Source organism: Juglans microcarpa x Juglans regia, chromosome 6D (genome assembly GCF_004785595.1).
Source record: "Juglans microcarpa x Juglans regia isolate MS1-56 chromosome 6D, Jm3101_v1.0, whole genome shotgun sequence".
NCBI classification, from domain to species: domain Eukaryota; kingdom Viridiplantae; phylum Streptophyta; class Magnoliopsida; order Fagales; family Juglandaceae; genus Juglans; species Juglans microcarpa x Juglans regia.
This window is the reverse complement of record NC_054604.1, coordinates 3,878,408-3,906,340: the sequence shown is the minus strand read 5'-3', so window position 1 is coordinate 3,906,340 and position 27,933 is coordinate 3,878,408. Positions and strand designations below refer to the sequence as shown.

General features: G+C 33.4%; 2 protein-coding genes across 3 annotated transcripts; one reads left to right on the top strand and one right to left on the bottom strand.

Annotated features, from left to right (window-relative positions):
* The first annotated feature begins 4,039 nt into the window (after nucleotides 1–4,039).
* Nucleotides 4,040–6,341, top strand: LOC121234169 (U-box domain-containing protein 38). Its single transcript, XM_041129992.1, is given in 4 exon segments — nucleotides 4,040–4,869; nucleotides 4,872–5,651; nucleotides 5,654–5,716; nucleotides 5,719–6,341. Coding segments are annotated over 4 exon segments (1,614 nt in total). The 5' UTR covers nucleotides 4,040–4,340; the 3' UTR covers nucleotides 5,961–6,341.
* A 426-nt stretch (nucleotides 6,342–6,767) lies between these two features.
* LOC121234168 (glutamyl-tRNA(Gln) amidotransferase subunit A) lies at nucleotides 6,768–12,381 on the bottom strand. 2 transcript variants are annotated; one of them, XM_041129989.1, is made up of 12 exons: nucleotides 12,155–12,380; nucleotides 10,998–11,099; nucleotides 10,653–10,877; nucleotides 10,440–10,522; nucleotides 10,245–10,345; nucleotides 9,777–9,900; nucleotides 9,531–9,685; nucleotides 9,118–9,254; nucleotides 8,857–9,027; nucleotides 8,484–8,708; nucleotides 7,480–7,713; nucleotides 6,768–7,166 (listed from the first exon to the last, which is right to left on the bottom strand). In XM_041129989.1, exons 1-12 carry the CDS (start codon nucleotides 12,341–12,343, stop codon nucleotides 7,029–7,031), a joined length of 1,884 nt encoding a protein of 627 aa, XP_040985923.1. In that variant the 5' UTR covers nucleotides 12,344–12,380; the 3' UTR covers nucleotides 6,768–7,028. The 2 variants fall into 2 exon arrangements, with proteins under 2 accessions (XP_040985923.1, XP_040985925.1); XM_041129991.1 differs by lacking the exon at nucleotides 7,480–7,713 and having other exon boundaries at nucleotides 12,155–12,381.
* Nucleotides 12,382–27,933: the final 15,552 nt, after the last annotated feature.

Genomic DNA, 27,933 nt, shown 5'->3' with positions numbered 1-27,933 from the left:
TATATTAAGGACGTTTTATCGCTTTTTATTTATTTTAAGATTTTATTGTATAATTGATATTAGACTTGGGACATGACTTTTTAGACATGCATGTAAAATGATCTGAGACCCCAATGATCGCCCCTTTTGTTAAATAAAGACATTTTTTTATAATGTGGACAGACATCTTTCATCTTGTATATTTCATTTTTTTTTTAAATAATAAAGAAAGAATAAGAAGAAGAGAAATTCACTACCTTTCACCAAGAACCAATTCATGCCGTGGAGGAAAAAAGTACTCATCCATCATGGGCGGAGGAGGAGTAGATCTATACATGGTGGTTACATAATACGTACTTATAAACCTCCACTGTGTTCTCACATAGAGGAAACGAGTAATATTATTAGATATAATCGTAGAGTGCGTAAATACCACGTAATCTTTTTGAAAAGAGTATAGTTCACTATTAAAGAATAATTTTTTATATGATCTTGTATTTATTCACATTTTTTAAAAAAATTACGTAGCATTTACGTATTCCACGACTGTAAATATCATTTTTCTTCTCCTTTTGTCACGTTTGGAAATTAGGCAGTACTTTTGTTATTTTATTATTATTTTTTTTTTGTATGGACGTAATTACCCACTTCTATTAATTTGGTTTAAAATGGCTATGAGGTTCAAATTTTTACATGTCTTAAAACACATACATAAAATATATTAATTAAGTACTAAATTAATCCAAAACCTAATTTAAAAGTTTGTCGATAAATTGTGCGTCGTATTGCCAAACATTGGCATAAGTTTTGCATGACCATGCTAGTAGGTGGACAAATAGGCTAAGAATACGTATAGTGGGCCTATTATCCTGATTCTTGACTTAGCCCAAGCCCAATTCCTAAATCGACAGTCCAAATCCAAACGTAGCCTCAGTCAGTCAAAATCTTGACTCAGTGGCCGTGATTTGGATTTCTATATTCCTATCATAATCAAAACTGTTGCTTGAAAGCACCACGTCTATTTGTATATTTTTAATAAGTTAGGTAAGAATGTGATTGGAGTCCTTAGCAATCGTTAAAAGTTCTGAGAATTTCTTCTTATTTTCTTATTTTCTTTTAATATTTAATAGGAGTATTACAACATCATTTCACTAAAAAAAATAAACATTTATGGCAAGTTATTTCGGATTAGAATGATTATTTATAACGAGAATAGACTCATTTTTATAAAAAATAATTATTTTAGTAAAAATTAACTAACTATAAATAAATAATTTTTTTATAGTATTTATGTAACATACAATATCACTTACCTTTTCTCTCCGTGAAGCCACATTATCCACTATGTGGACTTTGATTGCAAATGGGTATAACACAAAAAGAAAGTAACAACTCAAGGGGATCATGCGCCGACAATGGTGGAATAGATATGAGGATGTCGACGATCTACAAAGTGGTGGTCGGGGGGCTAATGGGGCGAGTCTACTTCCCAAATTGCAGGACTATTGGCCTGCCCAAGAGGAGAAAAAAGACAATATATATATACACACACATCATGGGAGATAGAGAAGAGGAAGGGGCCTCTTCTTTGTTTTTTAGTCAAGGAAAAAGATCAAAAGGTTTTAGAGAAGGGTTTTGCTATTGATCATCGTCCGCACACACCACATTTATTTTAATTTTTTTAATTTTATTTTATTTTTTTTAAATTAATTGAATTTTTCTACTCATCATTCATACACTAAATATTTAATAAAATTAAAAATTAAAAAATTACATGTCGTGTCATGTAGAGGTGATAATTAAAACTTTTATTTAAAGAAAGCGCAGGAGAGGAGAGAAGTGAAGGGAATTAATATGTTATCTCAAATTATTCAGTACTTATAAACAAATATTTATCATTTAGATTGTGTTTAGGTGTTGAGATGATATCAGATTATTTGAGTTGATATGTGAATAATAATGTTTTAAGAGTGTCAATTAAATATATTTAAATGTATAAAATAAGTTGATATATATGTTTAAATATATAAAATAAATTTGAGATATATTACTTAAAAAAAAGTAATAGGTTTGATCGAGATTTGAGATATGAAACATAGCCTTAAGTCAAGTTTCTCAATTGCTGTTTCTCCAAATAAAACAAAATTTTAGAGTTGAATTGTATTTGAATGGTGGTTAAAGATTCTAACTTCAAATCAACCCTCCCATCATAATTTGTGCAAGCTTTCTTTTGCATGCCCATTAATATTATGAAGGGTACTGTGATGTTGTATTTGAAAGGGACACTGCCACGTTTACCAAAAAAAAAAAAAAAAAAAAAGGGACACTGCCACTTTATGTAGATTCTTAATATTCTTCTAAATATTCTTTAAATCATTTTCTTCGCAAGCTTGCAATCTTTCTTAACAGGACCCTTTATATATATATATATATATACACAATCATAAAGGTATTTGAATGAAAGAAGTTTTATATTTATAAAATAAATTTGATAAAAATAAACTCACAAATTGATTTGATGTAATATCTCCGATCTGTTTTATAGTAAAAAAAATTTTACAATCTAATATATCATGTCAAATTAAATAAGTTTATGAGTTTAACTTTATGAGATTTTTTTTTATGAATGAATTAATGTTTTTAGTTATAATATTTTGAGGAGAGAATATGCCTTCACTGCATTGGGAAGGAAGGATTCTTTCTTTTTTATTTTTTACTTTGAAAGGAATAAAGCTTTTACTTTTATTTTCCCCCACTTTCCTGAGCAGAGAAATGATCTTTGGATTCCACAAGCAAGGAGATATCCTATGAACCTTTGAGCTGAAAGATAACTTGAACCTTTAAACACACTTTAAGTTGATATGCGCATGCACGCATACATAACTACAACAAAAAAAGAATAAATACCCCTTTTTTTTCTTTCTTTGTTAACTAATGATCATTTGTTCTGTTGAGTGTTAAGGGTAAGATATTAAATTGTTTCATGTGACTTTTCTTGGACTTAATCACTTCATGTACTTTTTAATTATGTTTTTTTATTCCATAAAGATTTAGTTTTCATGTAAATCTTTAAACATGGCAATCGATGACGCATGCCACTTGTAAAAAAAAAACAATTAAAACAATTATAACATTTCAAATAAACTAATTAACATTAAGAAAATTATATTTTCAATAAAAAAAATACCAAATTTTTCATAAAATAACGGGTTGCCGGCCACCACACTTGGTGAAGGGACGGGAAGGAGAGGGTCCCCTTGCCTAACCACGACCTAAATCTTTGAGGGTCATTATATAGCGACTCCCATAATTGATGCTAATGTGGTGTTTTAGTTAAAGAGATCACATCTTCTATTTTTATCTAAGCCATTTGGAATGCAACCCATATTAGCATATTATATTAACTATTATTTTCTCTATACTATTAAAATATTACTTCTTTAATTTTAATCTACTTTTCTAATTAATGGTCATATTTATATATTCTAATTTTAACGTTCTTAGAAGAAATTAAAAAAAGTTAATTTCATTTAAAATCAATCCCTCTCATATTTAAAAACTAAAAAAGGGTCTTTCTAAAAAACAAATAACATTAGCGTTCGTTTGAGGGTGAGATGAGGTGGAAATTTTATGAATAGTATTAAGATAATTTGTGAATAGTAATGACTAGTAAGATAATTTGAGTTAAGTATTTTTTGAGTTTTGAAAAATGAGAAGGAAAAAATTGAATAAAAGCTATTATAAAATTAAAATATTGTTAGAATATAATTTTATTATATATATATTTTTTAGAAATTTAAAAAAGTTGAATTATTTTTTATTTTTTGTTTAAAAGTTTAGAAAAGTTCTAATGATTAGTTTGAAAATTTTATATTTGAATTATGTTTGAGAAAAAGATGGGATGAGATGAAATGAGAATTTTGAGATAAATCTAGTTTCAAAAAAGTCCTAAATAAGATGGAATTGATTTATGGACTGTATTTAATTTTTCGAATTCCAAGAAATATTTTAATAAATATTAAGAAAACTATGAAAATAGAAGAAGTAATCTAAAGATTCTAAACCCTAAAACATCAGCCATAACGAGAGTCTAATCTCTCACGCTCCGCAACTCGGTCTAATCTTTAATCCGATGCACCTCAAACCCAGAAAAGTCCATCCTCGCCAAGCATCATCAACATGCAACCCCTTCGACTTCGACCCCACACGCTTCGTACCCGGAATTCCTCTTCCCCTCTCTCCACCAAACCCACACAATCCTATGTTCTTCACCCTCCAATCTCTATAATATACCTCTGACCCACAGATTTTACACTCTCTTTCGCACAAACTAAACGGGAGATCGAGGAAGAGAGCTCTAAATGGGCGGTAATGGGAAACACAGGTGGAAAATCTCATTCCATCGCACCAGCTCCATCTCTAGCTCTAACTCTAAGATGGAGTCCAAGCAACCCAACAAGGAATTCATCTGCCCCGTTTCCCGCTCCTTGATGTCTGACCCTGTCGTCGTCTCTTCCGGTCAAACCTTCGAGCGCGTCTCCGTACAAGTCTGCCGGGACCTTGGGTATTCGCCCAAGCTCGAGGATGGGTCCAGACCAGATTTCACTACCGTGATATCGAATTTGGCCATCAAATCCACAATCCTTAACTGGTGCGAGAGTTCGGGTACGGAGTACCCTCGCGCACCGGCTTATCGCACAGTAGAGCAACTTGTCCGGTCGGAGATGGCGGCGGGTAGGTATTCGGGGCCCAAGATTAGGGTTTCTGAGCAGGAGTTGTTGAGGGGCGTGGCGGATAACCCGCCGGTGATTTTCTCCCACGCGGCGACCGAGTTGGGTCACCGAGTCAACCACTTCTACTCGAGCTCGTCGGAGGAATCGGTTGTAATCGCGGGAGTCCGGCCACTCCTTTGCCTCTTACGACTCGGCCTTCGTGCTACTCGTCCTTCTCTCCTTCCTCCGAAATCGTCGAGAACGAAACCCTAACTCAAACCCTAAACCCTCAGTCTCTGACTCCCGAAGAGGAACAATTTCTCGCGAAGTTGAAGAGTACCGAGGTGTTCGAACAAGAAGAAGCGGTGATTTCGCTGAGAAAGCTCACGAGGACCAGAGAAGATCTCAGGGTTCCTCTCTGTACCCCTAGGCTACTCTCAGCCGTCCGATCACTTATATCATCCAACTACGCCACCGTACAAACCAACGCCATCGCTTTGTTGGTGAATCTCTCTCTCGAGAATCGCAACAAGGTGCTGATCGTAAGGTCAGGATTCGTCCCCCTCCTAATCGAAGCGTTGATGGACGGAGCCAGTGAATCGCAGGAGCACGCGGCCGGTGCTCTCTTCAGCTTAGCGATAGAGGACGATAACCAGATGGCAATCGGAGTGTTGGGGGCTTTAGCGCCTTTAATGCACTCGCTGAGGTCCGATAGCGAGCGAACTCGGAACGATTCGGCCCTGGCTCTGTACCATCTGACGCTGATACAGAGCAACAGGGTCAAGCTCGTGAAGCTCGGATCCGTGCCGACCCTGCTGGCAATGACGAAGGACGGGAACTTAGCTAGCCGGGTGCTGTTGATATTATGCAATCTGGCGCTATGCACGGAGGGGAAGTCGGTAATGCTGGACGCGAATGCGGTGGAATGCTTGGTGGGATTGCTGAGGAAGGGGGGGTGGACTCGGAAGCTACACGGGAGAACTGCGTGGCGGCTTTGTGGGCACTGAGTCAAGGGAGCATGAGGTTCAGGGGTTGGCGAAGGATGCAAGAGCGGGGGAGGTGCTGAGGGAGATAGAGGAGAGAGGGAGCGAGAGGGCGAGAGAGAAGGCGAAGAGGATATTGCAGATGATGAGAGGGAGGGAGGAGGAGGAGGCGGCCAGGGCGAAGCACTGGGAGGGGGTTTTAGACTCCGGTAGTGGAGTTAGTCGGAATCGCTATCGAGTTGGCGGCGGGAGGAACATGAACGGTCCAAGTTCAACGACCTTTTGATATTGGTATTAAGAAGAAAGAGTAATTCTATACACCATACTCTCATCTTATTTTTATTTTAATGGTATATTTATCATCATTAAATGATAAATAATTATTTACTAAAAAATCATTAAGGGGTGATAAATATGTTACATCTTATATAATATGATGAAAGTAAAATGAGAGTGTGATGAATAGAATGTTAGAGCACGGACAGTTAAAAACATTCGTAAGTGTTGGTGGTGTAATTATTGGTAGGAAATGTTGATGTAGTTTTGGTGGGTTATATGGGTTTTGAGATATTCGTTAATTAATATGTTATTTGTAAGTGGTTTTGACTGTGAATGTGTACATTTTAGCAAAAATGCACTGAAAATATACGTGAGATGATTTTGATTTGCTCGGCTTTTCTTATTTTTTGGTCACACGCCATTCCTGTGTTTAGCGAAAGATCCGATCTTTGTTGCCTCCTCCCCGCTTTGTTTTCGTGCGAGATTTTTACCCGTTGGGGCTTAGAGCTCTGGACAACTACTCTCTGTCTGTGACCAGTCAAATGTGCCAAAAAGTAAGACATATGATTGTAGTCCTGCCGTCCTTTGTTCTGGTTATAATCACTTTTTGTCTTTTTATGTAAATTACTTTGTTTCGTACGTTGTGTTCTACGCGTTTGGTGCAGCTCATGTGAACCTGTAAAATGAATCCATCTCCCTAGTTCCACATTCAATTAAACTTGAGAAATGTTGCTTTATCATCCCTAGACTGTCTTTGATGTCTCATATAAAATGCACATTGGTGCCTGTGATCGAGATGACAAAATCTACGCCGTATGGTAACATAGCTCTAAAGTTGAGCAAGCTTAACTTGGGTATATTGACCACCTTATCCTTGTTAATTACCTCCATAATCTTGTGGTCCCTTTATATATGATTATGGCCATACAAATAAACAGTCCGATGCCCACACCTTACCACTCTCTCCAATATGGCACCCCTTTAACGGATAAAAAACTCAATCTACCACCACACCAATGGCGAGGCTCCTATCAGAAACATCATCATAAGTACTGGAGTAGCGGGTGAGATGCCTTCAATGATGCAATTGCCTGGCAGGGTAGATAACTGCAGGTGGATTTGGAATTGAGTCATTGGGGCTGAGATCATCGATAGGTGGGCGTTGTTTATGGTGATCAGTTGCTGATTGGTATGCCATTGCCAGAGCTAGAGCCTGCAAGGTCATCAAAACATCGATCAGCTTGGTTCTAGGTCGTTGTTCATACTAATGGAAACCACTACCTACGAATTAGATCAAACATCCCTGCTTCTAGGAAGTAACAGTTGACTTGTTGCCAAGTTCATCAGACATGGCCAGATATAAAAAGCATTATATGAGAGCAATCAATCTAGTGGTCCGGGGGAAAGAATTGTTCCTCAAATATAACAGAAGGGCTTACCAGAAATTTAAAATCTGGAACCCAATAGACTGTCCACAATTATGGATCAATCATTAAAGGAGAAAAACAATTATGGATCCTGCTTACAATGTGGTCACGATGAGGAGGTGCATAGATGCCGGTGGTCACAGTGGATTTCCGTCGGCTGCCACCGTGAGGTGGATTTGATATATTGGTAAATCCAGTAGGAACAACAATTACAGGCATACCCACAAGATTTCCCATGCAAACTTTCTCCCAGTCAGTTGCATTGCCAATGAATGCATCAACTTTAAAACTTTCTTTAACTTCCTGCATTAACTTTCCCCGCACTCTTTGTGCCTGTGGACAAATATTGAAAGCATGACACTTAAAATAGCTCAAATAAGAAAATAAGTCCATTTCTAGTATATACTGCGTGCTTAGATCAAGCAAAATCTATCTGGCTTTGATCAACTGACAAGTCCCCCAACTCCAATGCATTGCCATTCAACCTTATTATACTAAAAGCTGAACACTTGCAAAGACCGATGAGCTACTCTTCCCTCAACATCTCAAGGGCAACATCTTGAGAACCTCAGTAAGTTAAAGGTCAGTAGTTCAAGTGGACATGCGTTCTAAATATATCCATGACAGCCCTGCAGGAAGACTGAAGACCTATTAATTGTTGCTGACATATCGTGCAGTGGTTGATCACACTCACATTTAATGAGCTCAAACACAACCATTATCTCTTGCCATCAAATGCAATTGTATAAAGCCACTGATGATGCCTACTGGTACGTTGGTTGCCTGGAACCTGATGCTTATTTGCCAGGAAGTTGACCAACAACTTCTGATAGAAAATCTTACATCAAAAGGAAACTACTGAAACATGGAAGGATATTTAAAATTCGAGATTCGTAGATGAGGTGATTCAGTTTGTTGGATTAAAGACTACAAATCCTCTGCAATTAGATAGCAACCTGCAAAGCTACCTGAACTAATATGGTAGAGAGCTGGAATGTATTGTTGAACTACTGATTAGCATAAGAACTAAAGAACATAAAACTCATTCGACTACTACAGCCATATCAAAACTCTACACTCCAATTCTTCTAAATGGTACGGACCTGGATGTAGTCTACTGCTGGAATCATACGCGCACGCTGTAGCTCAGTAGGCCATTGATCATGAGATTCATAATCATCATCCTGCCCCGAGCGCTGCCACTCATCAAAGTGAGCCAACATATCAACATCCATTGTAAAATTCAGGATACCTTGGACAGACTCAACCGTATAATTCAGTTTGAAGGGAACCATATTAACACCCTTTGTGGCAAGAATGTGAACAACCTGGTATACATATCAAGCAAATTCATTTGAGCAATCTTTTGAAGAGTTTTTTTTTCCCTCTTAAAAAACAGTGCAATAGCATACATGATGTATGGTCAGTATCATGTGGTGTCAGCCCTCAAACGATAAAACAATCAGGACTACCAACCTCCTCCTCAGCATCGTCAAGATATCCCACTGTGAGCTTTGTGATGTCAACCGAGAATGGGTCATCAAGAGGACTGTCTCTTGATGAGGGATCATCTGGATCCCTACCCCGAATAGCATCCAGAATAACAGTACAATCTGTGGCGCTTCTACAAAATGGGCCAAGCTTGTCCTGGTAAACAGATGATACATAAATTTAATCCATAGCTGCAGCCCTGCCAAGAAAAAAAAAAAAATTCCAAAAAGCAGATTGAGGTAGTACCAAACTTTCAGATATGCTCATTACACCAGTTCGGCCAACAGTGCCGAATGTTGGGCGCAATGCCGTCACGCCACAACGAGCAGCAGGATAAGTGATAGAGCCAGCTGTTTCAGAACCAATTGCAAATGGAACCATACCTGTGATGAAACAAGTAAATTTTCAGTTGAAGCAATGCAAACTTCTAATTCCCTTTTTTCCCCTCCTACAAAAAAAAATCTATGACAAGGGTTCAAGCAATAGTCATGAGGAAAACAGACATAGAACTGAACGTTTCCTATACATATACACAAGCCACTTGTACCGATGAAAAGCACTATATGGAGTTGTTGAGCCAAGTGGACCCCAAAAAGAAAACTTGTAGGAAAACAATAAAGGAAATGGAAAATGTTGACAAACTCAAAATTTGAAAATACCAGCTGAGGTGCATGCAGCGGGACCAGCTGATGAACCTGTTGAAAACTCCTCAATGTTCCATGGGTTCCTTGTCCTACCACCATACCAGATGTCATCATATGCTAGAGATCCAGAAACAAGTTTTGCAACAAGAACTGCCCCAGCAGCCTTCAACCTATATTGAGCAGTCACCAGCTTAGCAAGCAAAATACCATTTATGACATACTTCTTGGTTACAAATTCAGAGACTCAAACATGCTTTACACCTCTTGTATACCCAAGCTTCAATGTGAAGAACTTGATCTTTGAAAGTTTTTGAACCCCATGTTGTTTTATATTTGGGAACTGAAATTATATCCTTCAATCCATAAGGAATTCCATGTAGTGGACCTAAGAGAACAACCCAACATTTTTAACATAGGAATATCTCACCAAATATAAAAATAGAAACAAAAAACAATAGATCCGTGGAAGATCCTGCCTTCTCTGTCGTATCACAAGCAGCATCAATGGTTATTGCATTTTGGTCTAAAAAAGTAACTAGAAAAGAGGCACAATGCAGCATCAATGGTTATTGCATTTTGGTCTAAAAAAGTAACTAGAAAAGAGGCACTGCATTGTGCCTCCACATTTATATTTAGAATTATCCAATGAAATTACTCCAAAATTTTAAAACACTAGGATTTTTTATTGCTACTCTGGAGAATTATCATACTAATTGAAAAGAGATGTACCCAGATACACCCCTTGGGCAAGCAAAGCATCAGCTTCCCTTGCTTGCTTATATGCAAGTTCTTCAGTATAGGAGACCACGGCTTCAAGAACATGATTGTACCTGTTGTTATTTTCACAATGCATATTAGACAGACAGTTTTTAAATGGTTGATGAAAAACTTATGTTATTGGGGCGTTTTTCTGCTCCCTACTACCTTTTCAACCTCCGCAAAAAAATATTAGTAAGCTCCTCTGAAGTAATTTGTTTTGTTTTAATCAGGTCCCCTAGTTCAAGAACCTAATGAACAGTACAAACAAAGAATTATAAATGAGTCAAGATGAAGGAAGAGGATGAGAGACAAAGGAAACTAAGGAGAGAGGGAGGGAGAGAGAGAGAGAGAGAGAAGAACCACAATGAACAGACTTACACTCATGAAGGCAACATCTTCTTCACTTTCTGGTCTCTTAGTGCCAGAAACAGATGGATAACTAAACCTTTTGTCTATGCTTTGTGGTTTTTCACTGCCCCACTCGGGATTGAACACCAAAGAAGATGGATTATTCAGTCCTCCATTAACAGAAGCAACTAATTTCCGATTGGCTCTGATTATAGGGATATTAAAATCTTTGGCACCCTTGGCAACCTCTCGAATCTAAATCAGATAGAAACATTGCATAATTTTCTGAGGTCTAACTAATACCCCCACAACATGGAATAATGAAATATATAATGCAACGACAAAACAATTGAATTTCAAGTTATACGAGGTCACCTTTTCACCGTTGAAGAAGTTGGCATCAAATAAATCAAATGCACATCTAAGGGATGCAACTTCACTAATCTTTTCCGAACTTTTGCTGTTGTTCTTACTGTACTGATCATAAAACACAAGATAAACGCCCAGAAACGTGATAAAATAGAAAGGCTATACTTTCTATCAGCATTCAATACGTATTACCTGATATTAAAGCTACCTGAATGAACCTGAACTTTCTGACAGAAAATTTCCATAGTTTTTTATAGGTTTTGGCCTGTTTTACATATGTTAGGGCGCAAAAATAGATATTTTTTATATAAAAAAAATGAAAGGACATAAAAATCAATAGATGATATCATGAGTTCCCACCTACTCAGTAAGTTACAAGTTCTAAATTATAGTGACACATCTTTGAAAATTTAAGTCATTTTCAGGACATTGTTTAGAGATATATCGTCTTCATAAAGTTAAAAAAAGCAAGAATAAGTCATGAAGGAAGACGTAGGATTCAACAATTCCAACAGAAAAATCGTTTATTTGTTAAAAAAAAGAAAAAAGAAAAAGAAAAAAAGAAACAACAACAACAACTCTAACATGTTTCTCAGTTATGAGATCGACCCGTTTTCCCATTCTCCAACCTTTTCTCTTTTGGCAAACAATTTTCAGGGGCTTTGACAAAATTAAAACTTATTGGACCACATTTTTCAAATGAAGTCTTTTAAGTGAAGAGTAACTTTTATTCATTCAATACAGTCATTTCTTTCTTCTTGCAATTCCTCTGTTTACGCACAAAACGGAAGTTTCTGCACAAAATACAGATAGATGGCATGTAAAGTATAGATTTTACATACAAATTTATAAGAAAGGGGCAAGCATACTAGTTGTAATACTTAACTCTATAGAACCATAAAAAGAATATGGCCAAACTGGAATTAAAACGAATCTATCTCAAATTTCAGGGACAATAAGCGTAAAACACTAGAAATCAAGAACACATTTGCATGCCGATGAGAGAGAGAGAGATGGGTTGACTTTTGGTGTCTTGTGTCAACGATTTCCTCATGAATACGCAATTAGCAAAAATTAGTGCAGATTGATAGTAGAGATGTAAGGGGGGGGGGGGGGGGGGGGGGGGGGGGGGGGGGGGGGGGGGGGGGGGGGGGGGGAGTTACCATATTTGTGAAAGTCGGTGAAAAAGGCGAGGCAAGGGGGGTCCTGGTCCTGGGGCAGAGAACGAGATTGACAGCACAGCAAGAGGTTATAATCGAGAAGAACGGCAATAGAAAGCAGAGGATGTTGGAGGATCGTGTCGAGCCGAGTGGTCTTGGAAGAGGATACCCGTCCTGCAACATGGCTTTCATGCGTTTCTTTCAAATTCTGTCCTGCTCTAAAGTGAGTGCCTTCCTTGCTAAGTACCCATGCGCTTTCTTCGTAAAAAATAATAATAATAAATAAATAAATAAAAACCCTTCCTCCCATGCGCTTTCTTCGTAATAATAAAATAAATAAAAAAGAAAAAAGGGATACCCATGCGCTAATCAGACACATTTTGCAGTGCGTGCGAAATGTCCACTTTACCCTTATTTGACCTTTTCAAGCTTATTGCTTTACAAGACAGACTCGTTCGTAACTACAAAACCGTTGAGTACAGTCATTGAAAGTAAACGGCGAGTAAACGGCTGACGTCAGCTGATATTTAAAGAAAAAAAAAAAACTAAACAAAACTCTGGTTTTGGATTTCCGTTTTGGTGCTCAACCTCGATCCCGTCTTTTGCTGATGTTTTTTCTTTAAATCGTAAGCTTGCAATAAATGTTTTTCTTAAACAAAACAAAACAAAAGCATTCTCCTTAAAACAACCACAAAAGCATAAGTATTTCACTTTTAACTTTATCCCCGTCTCTCTCAGACTTTTTTCTCCTCATCTTCCTTTCACGTTTCAACAAACCTAAATAAAAAACAGCAAACTTCACTCAACAATCTCTCTCTCTTTCTATCTCATTACAGAAAAACATAAACCCTAACAAGCAACGTTAATAACAACAACACTTCCAAGATTTACCCATGGACGAGTATTTTTCTATTTCTTTCTTCCTCCTAAGTTTGATTTTGTTTAGACCCATATATACAATTTCGTTCTGATTTAAACCCATTATAAAATTTCTACTTCCCTCATCTCTAAAATTAAAACCAACCAAACCCGTATTTTCAAATATGTTTTGATTTTCCTGAATTCGTTTTGCATATCTGAGTGGTCAAACTCGAGAGACAGCAGCGTCTAGAGAGCAACATCAACCTCTACGGCGGTGGTGACGGCGATGACTATGAGCGTGCACGTGACCGCCCTAGACGGCCTTGTCAACATCAACTCCATCTTCACCATCGTTGTCTCTCAACGTTGCCAAGAAGCTCCTCGTCTTCGAGGTCCTCTCCTTCAGCTTCTTCCTCTTCTCTTCCCTCGTCACCCAAGGCCTCAAGCTTGTCATATATGCCTTTATGCAGTAATTTTGGTTGTTAAAAAAAAAAAAAACACTATGCGTAAGAGTTGTACTTTTTCTAGTCGAGGAAGGGAGCTTCGTGCGGAAGAAACATAGAGAGGGAGGGAAATTGGGGAGACGAAAATGTGAGTTGAACAATAAGGAGAGAAGAAACGGTTTTCAATTTTGAACGAAACAAATCGTTTTGTTTTTTCCACATCAGCCCCGTTTACACGCTGTTTGTACTAGACGGCAACCAGTGTTTTTCTTGTAACTAATCTTCACCCTCTCTTAGCCGTTTCTCTCTAGAGTGCCATCACCCATCCTAGAAAATTTTTTCGTTGACCAAGGGGAGGGGGGTTGATGTTTCGGCTCCACCCACCTCCCCTCCTTGCCGGCCACGACCTTCATTTCCTTTTATATATGTTTTTTTATCTTTTTTTTTTTGTAGTTTTCCAGTAGCACCATTTATCTTTGTCGATCTTCTGCTTTCCAGCGACCTAAGGTGGACACATGCCCCCTACTTAGCTTCTCCAGGTGCCAATCGTCAAGCTGGCAGAAGATATTCGCCTATCTATGCAGTGCATTCGCCTCACACGCGGCTTATGTTATGCATGTTCTTCACACGACGCCGCGCCTTAGAGAGCACTATGCCACTACGCGCAGTTTTATGGTTTCAGATCTTCCAAATCCGACTATTATCTTCACTCCAGCTATGGCGCGTGGCCTTCACGCACCGTCACCACCAGTAATGCCCCATCGTTGGTGATTCGTCACTGTTTTCGATTGCTACAATATGTTCCCGCTTTTCCTAACCAAAAATCGAGTGAAAGTGGATGTGACAGTTCCTTCCAGACAGTCCAGGCCAACATGCTGTAGCACACCCCTTTGTACTGTGGCTTCTAGTTGCAGTTTTATAGTTTATTCATCAGACTATTTAAAAACCATCACCAAGCGGCCTTCCTTTGTGAGAATTGGGTGGGAGTCAATCTTTTGGCTCCGATTAGCCCTTTTGTTTTTTTACTTTTGTGTTGTAATGTGTGTTGGTTTGGAGAAAACTATAGGGGACTCCCACCCCACCGAACTTGTGTCTTGTATACATTAGTTTATCTATAAATGCTTTATTTGCCGAGAAAGGAAAAAAAAAAAGAAAAAGAAAAAAAAAGACCCCTTTGTAACTTAGACTGAACTGAAATATAATTTTATACTGAGCTTAATATTCAAACACTCAACTCTCAAATCACTAAACTCATATCAATTCAAAATCTCTTTATATGTAGGACCTGCAACTTTTTTCAACTCAATACTTATTTAAACGCGAGATCCATAATTTTTTTAATTTCTCATAAATACATCATCTTAACATCCAAACACATATAAACTCATCTTAAGTGACCTCCACAAAACTTACTCTACCACCTCAACTTACTATATTCATAAAGAGCTCAACTCAGCTCAACATCCAAACAGTGTCTAAATATATATATATATATATATTTTAAGATTTCTACGAAACTTATAGGCTTGAATCTTATAAATTATTTTTTAAATTGTATTTTGACTAGTTTGAAGGATACGAGTAGGGATTTTCCTCTCTTCTAGTAAAAGAAGTTCCATGTTCGAATCATACGAATAGATAGTTTTTTTTTTTTGAAATCATGCGAATAGATAATTGAAGATAGTAAAAAAAAAAAAAAATTACATATAATATATAAACATAGGTAATAGATACATATAATGGTCTAAAATGTGGACGTGTTGTTTGAGAAAATCCATATTTTCATGATAGATATTACTTTTTCTTATAAGATCTAAACATGCACACCTTAATCTTGTATCTAATATCATTTTAAATCTTTTTTTTATAAATCGTACCGTAAAAGAAAATAATATTACTGCTGACAAGAAAATGTGTCAAAATTAAAAAGGATATTTGTAGGAACCTTTAAATATCAAGCAAATCGATCTACCAAAATTTAAAGGATATATTTTTCAAACAAAATAGGGTGTTGTAAAATTAACTTGGATGGACCCACCATGATATACTCAAACACAATCATGGACAAATCATAAGTTATGATTATTCATCTTACAATCATAATATATGGGACTGGCCCATCACATGGCTTTGGCAATAAAGGTTAGGGGGCACACACACCAATTGAGAATCAACATCATTGGCCCACTATTATAACCTCCAAAGAAAACTCGGTTTTTTTATATTTATTTATCTTTTTGTTTGTAATTTTTGTATTCTAAAAAATACCATAACCAATAAATTTATGTAGGTGCACATGAATAAAGTTTGGATATACATCTAGTTTGGATACTGAGGTATTCTCACATGAATAAAGTTTAGATATACGTCTAGTTTGGATATTGAGATATTCTCACATGAATAAAGTTTAAAGTATTACTAGTTTACCTGTTAATTTATTATAACTATGATATGGTGTTCAAAGTTGCATATAGAATTGTTTTATTTACAAAATGTGTGAAACAAAAACACCTTCCAAATAATAAGACGATTTAAGATTCTCATGACTTGATCAAATGTCAAGAAACTCATTTAAATCTTAAACATTTGTCTTGTAACGCTCTAAGGGAGGCCCAAGTCACATTTATCATGTATTTTAAAAAAATTAGTCAATGATATAATTAGTCATATTAAAATTATTATAAAAAATAAAAACTTCTCATTCTCAAAGAATGTCATATCCCATATGGGATATGACATTCATCAGTGACAAATATTTTAGAAGAACAACATGGTAGATCGAGATCCAAGGGCACGTGTTGTATTTAGAAAAAAAAAAGAAAGAAATGTTGCATGTGTAAGCATCTTTCTTGTATGAGACAAGTTGCACATGTTTGTCTCCTTGTGGGAATCAAAGACAAAGTAACCATGTTTCATAGTAAACTCCAAAACTTTGGTTCGAAGGAATATGAAATTAATAGATATACATGTACACTTTCCATGTGTTGACCTAATTGTCTACCAATGACATAGAACATGCCACCATGTATTACCGATCTATAAACCAACTTCTAAACAATAAATCAATAATATTAGAGAAACAAAAATTAAAGAATAAATAAATAAAAGAATTAGCCAGCCTAAACATGGAATGAGTTTCACTTGATTTCTCCCAAAAGATTGAATAGTAAAATAACCTTTTTTAGGCAAGGCAATAACTTAGTCTTGAATTGGATTGAAAATTCATCTCAACCCATCTCATCATTATAATTTTTTCAAATTCTTATACAAAATATAATAAACAATTCATTTTTTTCAAATTCCAAAACAATAATAATATTAAAAAATAATATTCTAACAATATTTTATTCAACTTATTTAAAATTATCGCATCTCATCTTTAAATCCAAACGGGACTAATCAATATCTATTATATAAGAGGTTATCAAACGGCTCAAACGAAAATTCTTTTTTTTTTTCTGTTAACTTTTCGTTAAATCAGCTTTAAATTACTACCGTAGCTTTGGGAACAGTGATTTTCTTGTCCTTCAGTCAGTTTTTACTTTTTTACGTTTTTATTTGTTGAGTGTTAGGATGCTTTGGGTTTATTATTTTTGTCTTTTATGTTTTATCGGTTATGTCAGACGAAAGAAGAAGCTTTTAATTTCGTTGACTGATGTTATTGGGGTTTCTGATGTACTGACAATGTCATTTTAATTATGGGGAAGGAAATTGCTGGTCTCTATATGCTGGTATGTTTTTGTGTCAATACATCATTTTTATGCTTTTCTCTATATGTTGGACTATGTATGTTTTTTCTCTTCTGCAGGTTGCATCAGTGTATGCGTATAGGTAATTGTGCATGTTTACATCTTTAAATTTAAAAAAAAAAATTGTTAAAAAAACATGATCGCTATAGAAGAAGGAAAAAAAATCACAAAAAAAACACATAAAACATTAAAAAATTGTAAAAAAAATCAATCAAAATCTAAAAAACAGATAAAAAATACAAAAATCAATAAAAAAAATATTCTTAATTAGTGGGTATAAAAAAATTCATCATTATTAAAAAAAGAATCAAATCCATGCATGTATTATGCACGTTTGGAAGAATTGTTTACTTCATTAACATAATGAGAAGTGGTAAGATTGTGTTAATGAGTTATACAGCATTTATTTTTAAATAGTTATATTAATTTTGTAAAAGTTAAGTTTGAAAACTATTTTTTGAAGTTCATGGAAAACAACTAGCAAATAAAATCTCGTATAAAGATTTACCAGAAGAGAAAAATGAAGAACTACATAGAAAACAGAGAGAAAAATATGCTAAAAAAACGTCTAGAAACAATTTCATCCAGTTAAAAGATTCAACTTCATTTGGAGGTGATCAAATGACTATGTCAATTGATGAACCTTCAAATGATGATGTGCAACAAATAAATATCATTCAAGACTTCACTGTTATACAAAAAGTGTTAAAGAGACAACAAATTTTTCGCGTTGATGTTGACATCGATGAATTGGCTTCTTCTCATGAAGTATGTGTTCCTCCTAGTGTTAATATCTGTGTCGTTGATTTAGAGACAACTTCATCATTAAACAATGTGACGAGTAGTTCTGATTGTCCGAATAACTCTATGGATTTCCTGACACGTAAATCAGAAAACACATACATAAATGAAACAGCCGTCTATAATAAGCATTTGATTCAACAGGTTTTCCTGAAATTATTTTTCTATTTTTCTTATTCAACCAGCCTTATATTCTTTTTCATTGACATTTGGGAACATCTTATTCAAATAGGCCCCATGTGTTGTTCGGGAATAGTCAAGTTTTGAAACAAGTATACCGCCATCTTGTAGGGGTAAGAGACAAGTATAATTATATTATTCGTTCTTCCAATTCCATTGTCAACTCTTGCCACTCTTCCAGTAATGTCCTTGGTCAGATCATTCAAAGAATTCGATAGGTTTATGCCTATTATCTTGTGTTCATTTTTTAACTCAATAGGTGGGGGGCATCGCCTCTCTGTTGGACTTAGACAATTATTGCAAGTCGTGCCATCTGAATCATATTCTTTACTATATGTGCCTTGCTGCAGATATTGTAAAGCAAAGTGATTCTATCATGAAACAAACGGATTTTGCTGTGCTGATGGGACAATTTTTTTGGCTACAAATGATGTCTCTGATCAACTTTATGATCTTTTCGCCTCTGACACAGATGAAACTGCACATTTTAAGACTTATGTTCGAACTTATAATAACAAGTTTGCGTTTACATCTTTTGGAGTTAAATTCGATAGAGATCTTTGCAGATGGAATAGATGGATTTATACCTTCTTAACTCAAGAATAGATATATCACTATATCAATTATTTAGTCCCTTTAAATGGTCATCCTTCTTATCTCCAATTGTATTTTTGATTCAGACAAGATGAATCCATCAATTATAACTCAACTCATCGATATTCTTCGCATCAATCCATATTCTGTATTTTTTCGATCTCTTGGTGATTTGTCAAATTTAAAAAATCAAGTAATCCATATAAGATCAAATGCTGGCCTAGATCAACGTATATTCAATGCTCCGACATCTTCACAAGTTGCAGCAATATGGGTTGAAAATGAAGATGCATATCAGTTGGGAGGACGAGACATTTGTATCTTTAGTCATTCTGGTGGAAGTCATATAGTTCAGTATTATTTTGACTGTTATGGTCCACTTTGGTATCCGTTGTTATTTTCTTTTGGGGATACTGGTTGGAATTAAAGCATTCAAATGGTCAATAAAGGAAACACATTAATATGTGATAAAACAAGTTAATCAATAGATCATCACCAATCAATGTAAGCAGAAGAATTACTTACAAGAGAACAACGATGTGAGAGTGCAATCCTAATCTTCCCATTTTGTACTTAATTTGTAGACGTCCAATTTATAATATTTCATTCTTCTTCAACTTTTATAGAATTAAACAGAAAAATGAAGGATCCGATTGTTTCATGCCGTGAATATTATTGCTACAAATTATAAATTAGAGAAAATGTCAGATCAATTTTGTTGTTGTCTGGTTGTCTATTGCAACAATTTATTGTTGATATATATGTTAAGTTCGAGACGTCATGATTAGATTATTTTTGTAGTAAACAACAACATATTCGATTTGAGTTATATCAAGGTATTGTTGATATCATTACTGTTGGGGAAACTAATGCTTCTAATGTTTGGAAACGAATTATTCTACCTACATCGTTTATTGGGGTTCAAGAGACATGCGAAAAAGATATATGGAGGCAATAACTTTAGTTCAGTGTTATGGTAAGCCAAACATTTTTTTAAGAATGATATGCAATTCAAATTGGCAAAAAATTTAAAATGAATTACGCCTGCATGAGGAGAGTCAAAATTGGCCTGATTTGGTTGCTCGGATCTTTTGTGTAAAATTAGAAGAATTAAATGATCGATTATTCAAGCGACAGATATTTGGAAAAGTATCAACATATATTTATGTTATTGAGCACAAAAAAAGAGGACTTTCATATGCTCATTTTTTAATTATATTATAGAGGGATTGAAAATTCTATGTGCCTAAATCTTTTGATGAGATTGTATCAATATAAATACCTGATAAAAATATAAATTTACACTTGTATAACGCTGTTGTCAAGCATATGATGCATGGACCATGTGGGGTGTTGAATCCACCAAATGTTTGCATGAAAAAAATGGTTATTGCAAAAATCATTATCCAAAAAATTTTGCATCGGATATGACTCATGGAAATAATTGCTTCCCAATATTAAGCGTTCTGACAATGGAATAATTATCAATGTGAGAGGTCATAATTTGGATAATTATTGGGTTGTTCCATATAATCCGTACTTATTTGCAACATTTGACTGTCACATTAACGTCGAGATTTGTTCTATGATAAAAGTAGTCAAATGTCTTTATAAGTACATTCATAAAGGACATGATCGTGTTGCTTTCAATTTGGTTTCTGAACAAAACAATCAACAAATTGCTAAAATCCAACAATTCATATCTACCCGATGGATTGCTCCGTTTGAAATTATGTAGAGAATATATAACTTCATTGTTAATGAAATGTACCCAACAGTGTATAACTTACATTTACAACTTAAGGATCAACACCAAGTAACTTTTTGAGCAAATGAAGACTTAATCAACGTTCTCAACTCTGATCAGTCTGCAAACTCAATGTTAATAGAATTTTTTACATTAAACCGAGTGAATGAGAATGCCAGGACGTTGTTATGTAAAAAATTTTCAAAATTCTATGTTTGAAGGTAACAATACAAAGAGTGAACTTGTCGGAAAAAGAAAACTATTATAGGTCGAATTGTTACAACAAATCTATTTGAAAGTGAGAGGTATTATCTACGGATATTGCTAAATCATGTAATATGACCTTTGTTATTTGAAAATCTTAAGACAGTTGATGGTGTTGTGGCTCCGATATTTCATGAGGCAGCAACTATTCATGGTTTGCTACAAAGAGACAACGGTTTAGAAGATTGTTTATATGAAGCATCTTTATATCAAATGCCGTCTAGTTTGAGACAGTTTTTTGTAACTGTATTGGTTTATTGTAATCCAACCAATCCGAGAGAGTTTTGGGAACGTTTTTAGCAAGATATGTCAGTTGATTTTAGGTCAACTGAAAATTCTATGTTCAATGTAAGAATGTAAGTTTTGTGCTCTCTTTTACACTTGAATCAATTGGAAAAGACTTTAATTCATTCCATTTTCTTGATGACAACATTTGTTTCGATGAAGACCAATTCAAATATAGAAAAATCGATGATGAATTGATTGTTGAAATTCCAGAAGAAGATATTGTTGCATCAGAAGCTCTTAATAGTGAACAACAACATGTTTATAATTCAGTTTTGGGAAAGGTTTTTCCAAACAGAGCTGCTACATTCTTTATTGATGACCCTAGGGGACAGGGAAGACATTCATGTACAAGACACTTCTCGTCGCAGTAAGATCAAGAAAATTAGTAGCACTTGCAACTGTTTTATCTGGTGTTGCTGCATCTATCCTTCTTGGAGGTCTAACAGCACACTCGCCCTTTAAGATTCTACTGGATGTTGATGAACATATCATGTGTTGTGTCAGTAAACACAGTGCTCTTGCAAAGTTACTATGTGTACCAAGGTTAATTATATAGGATGAGCCCCTTATGTCAAGAAAACAACATATCTAAGCATTAGATAAAATGCTACGAGACATTAATGATTCAGGGTTAATATTCGGTGGAAAAGTTATGGTTTTTTGTGGAGATTTTCGTCAAGTTTTACCAATAGTTTATAAAGGAATAAGACAAGAATAGGTTGACGCCAGTTTGATTTCTTCCTATTTGTGGCCTACTTTGATCAAGTTTCATTTGACAGAAATTTGTGAGTAAGAATGAATCAAGTTTTTTCAAAATATGTGTTAGAATTAGGCAATGGAATGCCATCAATCATAGTTGATGAAACTATAAAAATTCCTAATGGCATGCTTGTTTCTTATGAAGATGACTACACTTCTTTGTATCATTTAATAGATGTTGTTTTTCATGGTATTCATGAATATTTAATAAATATTTCAGTTATGATGAATCGGGTCATATTAACACCAAAGAACAATTATGTTGATGAAATAAATGCATTACTAATTCATAGGTTTCTTGGTGAGTTTAGGCGATATTATAACTTTGATAAAGCAATAGATGCATCTGAACAATCTGTCATGGAGGATTTTTTAAATACTCTGACCCCAAATAGACTTCCTTCTCATGAATTGTTACTGAAGATAAATTGTCTCATCATGTTGCTTAGAAACATTAATCCTTCAGAAGGATTATATAATGGAACATGCCTAATTTGTTGAGCTTTTGATCGAAATGTCATTGATGTAGAAATCGCAGTTGGGCACCATAGTGGAAAAAAAAATCTTTATTTCAAGGATTCCATTATTACCAAATGTTGATGAAAATAGCAGTTTCTCATTCAAATGAATCTAGTTCCCTATCAGATTAAGTATTGCAATTACTATAAATAAGTCATAAGAGCAAATATTGGATTTTGTTTGGATATATTTACCTTAACATGTTTTCTCACATGGTCAATTATATGTGACTTTATCAAGGGTTAAGACTGCATCTACAGTAAAGATTTTAATACGATCAATGTCGATTGAACGATCAGAAAAGAACTGAACAAAAAATATTGTGTATACGAAATTATTAAGATTAGCATGTTCAAATTAATGTTATATGAATAATGATTCAATTGTATAATTTGAGTTTAACTATTAAACAAAATTATACATTTAATAGAATTCTCTTTACTGTATGTTTAGTATTGTGTTCTTGAAATATTTATTGTGTTCTTTAATTCTTTTTGCAATTTTCTTTTTAAATTAAGTATTGAGTTTTTATACTTACACGTTTAATATCTTTGTATATGAACAGTTTTAAAGATGCAGACGGTTTATACATCAATAAAAGATATTACTCTAAATACAAGGATTTGAAAAATGAAAATGATTGTGACAGGCAAGTCACCCAAACGAACGGGCTAACGCTCGCCAGTGAAGTACCAAAACCTAACATTGATTGATCTAGAGATATAATATTTATTTCTATCTATTGTCTTTTATTTGTTTTGTTGTACTAAAAACTTGTAAATAATTTTGTTATTCTTGCATCCTATCTGTTAAACTTTATTTTTATTTATTTATTTTTTTACTACTAATTTGTTGGGTCTTTTGATGTTTGATTTTTAAAATCTTTTCATATTATATAAATGTTGATGATGTTCTGTTCATTTAGTTCTTTTCTTGTAACACATTTAAAAAAATAATACCCAAAAACAATTTTAAATCAAACAAAATTATTACACTCAATTATTCATTACAATTTTTTTTGTGTGTAAATTATCCATTTCAATTTCTTATATTGTACAGGGAAATCGAGTGCAAGCGACATTGTTTGATAAAGATATTGACTCACAATATGATACTTTACATATTTTCTAGTCATATTACATAAGTAATGCATATGTGAGGCTACTGGATCCAAAGTATAGAATTGAAACACATGAATATCAATGGATCTTAAATTCTAAAATGATAATTGAGGAAGTTCCGAAAGATGAAAAATAATTGGAGTCACTGAAGTACCAAATCATTTCGTTCAACGAATTAGACGCTTACAAAGACTCAATTGCAGAAATAGATAATTCATTCTTTATTTTAGAATATTTAATTATCAATATATTAAAAATTTAAATCTTATTTGTCAGATGTTTTGGCTGTTAGAATCCATTTCAAGCCATATAGAAAGATAACTTCAGTGCATAGACTAATAATTATTTAGGAAACATATGTCATTGATCAAAAGTAAAAATATTTTTTGAATAGTTTACACTTTTAGAATTTTGTTTCATTCTTTATTTCTTACATATTCTGTTAATTCTTTTTTTATTTCAATTTTGTATCTTAAATCCCAAATGTTTAATTATGTATGGTCAATTTGTGCAAGATGAATGCAAAAAATCTCAGAAATAATTGAGACAAAACTAGTTATACTTGGAATAAAGATAAAAATTGGTTCTTATAATAATATTTTTAATAATTAACAATCTTATATTTTCTTTTATATTGTATATGCTTATATTAATCATAATCTCTATTTCCAATGAAGGATTGTCTCTTTCATCATGTCCAAAAAGTAAATTTATGATTAATCTTGTTTTTCCTAAGGTAACTTTATTGCAAGAGTGGTAATCGTCACAAATAAGTTATTATTTGTTTCATGCCACTTAAATTTTGAAATCTCCATATTTTTATTTCTTATATTGCATTTATTTTTATGAATTTTAAGGGCGATGATTAATAATTTATTACTTGAGATTATTATTACAAAATGCATGACATATCCGTCTAGATCTCTGTCTTCTGTTGGTATTCGGGAAATAATTAATAATTGTGATATTGCTGAGTTGATCAAAAGTTTACATCCCATGATGGTAAAATCCTATTCTTCGTAACAAATTCAAATATTTATGCAATCAATTCACTTAAAAAATTGTTTATAATGTAATGTAGAAAACAAAATTTTGGATAAAGGCAAAGATAACTCTGGTTGACTTGTACCAGATATTTTTTTACATGTCATATATTGGCTGTAATAAAGAAACTGTGTATGATTACAATAATAATTTCCTTTGTTACCATTGCAACCATCAAAGCATTTCCCAACCACGATATGTATCATTTAAATTTTTTGTTTTGTTTGATAATTTATGTAATCGGTTTTATGTATAACTTTTATTGATTATAACTTAAAATGATATTTCCATCAAATTTATAGTTGTTGAGCATATGTTGAACTCAACGATAGTACATAAAGACTATCTGCTGTTATGTTTGTTGGAGTTGTAGAGGAAGCATTCGGTTGTTCGGCAATTGAACTTATGAATCACACTGGTTTGTATGTTTTCTTGTTTTTCATTGCCTTTATTGTTATGAGTAAAAATGTCAATCTTAGAATTTTTGACATGTTTACTACTTTATCTATAAAAACATTGAGGTTTATATTAAAAAAAACTATTAAAAGCAAAGTATAAGAAAAATCATTTAAATTGATTGTTATATACTTGTCTGTTATGTCAATTTTATTTTTATTTATAACATGCATATTAATTTAATTAAAAACATTGCATTCAAAGTTTTGTGTTAATTTACAAGACATAAATTTTTAACATATCTGTTTTTTAAATTTTTATTAATCATGGAAGGCTATTAAAAATTTCCTTTACAGGAACATCTGTCATATATAGAAAATCTTGTAGCACAAGTTTCGCAGAAAGAATGGATGATTGAACTTTTAGTAGACCTAAATCGACTCAACCAACAGCAGCAGCAGAAGAATTTCAATGTCGTCTCTATTGATGCAGTCAAGATGACACAAAATGATGGATCATAGTAAAAACATCAATGGACTCATATTTTGAATTGATGTTTTTATTGGATTTGTTGCTAAAACTATCGATGTTACAAATATGTGTTGGACTATGTTATATTTTAAACTATATTTTTGTTGGGCTTGTATTAAACTTATCGCATACAACTTTGCTAAAACTATCGATGTTATAAATATGTGTTGCACTATGTTATATTTAGAACTAATGTTTTTATCATCTAATCTATATAAGCATGTAATTATTATACTCTACTTAACTATCATTACCCCTAAATATTTGCTAGATTTCACATTTTTTTCCATATGCCTTAAATTTTTGATTAAAATCAAAAATTTTTATGAAATATATACTATTTTTTAAAAATAATTATTTTGCCAAATTACACAAACATGCTTTGCACATTGTTCCGACCTAGTGTGCGTGTGTGTGTATATATATATATAATTGGGTAGTTGTAAAATTAATTCTTGAGTTTTCACATTTTTAAAATTTAAGGTTTTGGTTTTCAATTTTTACGAAACTCATGCCTAAGAGCACTCCCAATAAATTTTTCATCTTATTCTTTGAAATATATTATCAAAATTCATTTTTTCTATTTTACATACTGATTTTTACAATATATTATACATCAGTTTATCTATTTTTTATTCATATCATTTAAATATTATACTTTTTAATATTTTTTTATTCATTTCAAATATTTTCTTTGACTATCAATGATATCCTCAAATTTTTTAATATTTGCAATATCTCTCAATATACAATATACAATGTTATATAATTATGTTCTATTTTAAATTAATCCAAATTTATAAACTAAACCAAAATATAAATTAATTCCAAAAATAAAAAGAAGAGATTATATAATGAAAAGAATAGATTAATTCAACTTCAAATTTTGTCTTTAGCGCCCAACAAAGAATAAAGTGTGAGAATGAGATAGATGATCTAAAATGAAAATAAAAGACTTTAAAAAAAATGGAGAAAATCAAACAACAGGAGAGATAAACTAATTTAAAATGTTTACAATAATGAATAACTCCATCTACATCTAGCATGTTACTGTAGCAGAATGTAAAATGAAGGATGGAATATAAGATTCATTGGAGGGCACTTTTAAGATAATTTCTTTATATTTTAAAGAAAAATGTATTATCAAGCATTCATTAGGAGTGCTCTTAACTTTAAAAATCCGTAATTAAGCATTTCCATCAATTTTCTATTAAAAAACTAACAAGAGATCACGTGTTAGTCTTTGATTGTCTGACATGAATATTAATCTTTGATTAGTTGAATGTAATATTAATATTCAAGTCAGCCAATCAAAAGTTGACACGTGACGTAGTGATATGCGTCAATTCTGTATTTAAAGATATTTTGTGTAGGTGGATTCTATAAATTCTCGAATAAAGAGAATCATGTGTAGGGCTGTAAAAATAAATTAGAAAACTGGCCCGAACCAGCTCGGACCGGTTGGTTCGGTCCCGTTAGGTTTGGGACCTATTCCTCCATTTTAAAAACCAGTCATAATCGGTCCGGTTTCGATTTTATGTTTTCTAGAATCGGACCGATTCGCATATTTATATAATTTTAATATTATATATAATTTTTATAAATTATAATTATATATGAAATAATGTTATATTATAATTTATAACATAGAATTTTAATCTTAAACATGAATATTTATTTGATCATATGTTTTAAATATAAAATATATATTAATTATATTTTATGGCTTAATAAATTCTCAATATATTCCTTTTGATAAATATATTAGTAATACTAATATACTTTAGTACATTAATAACTATATTATCACTAACATATAGTAATAGTACTATACCAATAGTATTACTATATACTAATATATATATATATATATAAGTATAAGAGATTAGAGATTTAATATATATTAAAAACAAAAAAATCGGACCAAAATCGGTAAAACTGAAAGTACTGGTTTAGGAGGGTAACCAGTGCGGTATCAGTTATTGAAAATGTAAAATCGGTGTATACCAATTCGGTCTCAAAATGTCCAAAATCAGATCCAACCGGACCGATTACATCCTTAATTTTGTGTGTAATTTACATGTGCCCTTCACACTAATTTTACCGGAGAAGCAAGCCAATTGACTAATTAAGAACGACTCTCTTTATACGGGAGTATGCTATCCTTCTACATTCTCCTATTTTTCTATCGGAGGATAGCATGCGTATTATATGAAATACAAAGAATTTGACACTACGATATAGTATTCTTATTTGAGAAACACTATTTTGACACCTCATTTTGACACATCTTATATTTTAATTTTTTTTAATTTTTTTTTTACTTAATAGTTAAGGAAGTAACTACTAGTGTATTGATATTTTTTTATATATTTTAAAAATGTTTAAAAATGATAAAAAATGTAAATAAAAAACTAGACAAAAATAAGAAGATGAATTTGTGCTAGACGGCATGCCCAGTGGTCAATGTTGGGCGGCAGCCTAG

Excerpts from the sequence above, each read along its gene's own strand:
- LOC121234168 (XM_041129989.1), bottom strand. The coding sequence starts at position 12,343 with ATGAAAGCCATGTTGCAGGACGGGTATCCTCTTCCAAGACCACTCGGC. Across the intron at positions 9,901-10,244 it reads TGCCCAAGGGGTGTATCTGG|GTCCACTACATGGAATTCCT; the intron begins GTACATCTCTTT and ends TTGTTCTCTTAG. Across the intron at positions 9,686-9,776 it reads GAAGCTTGGGTATACAAGAG|GTTGAAGGCTGCTGGGGCAG; the intron begins GTGTAAAGCATG and ends TGCTCAATATAG.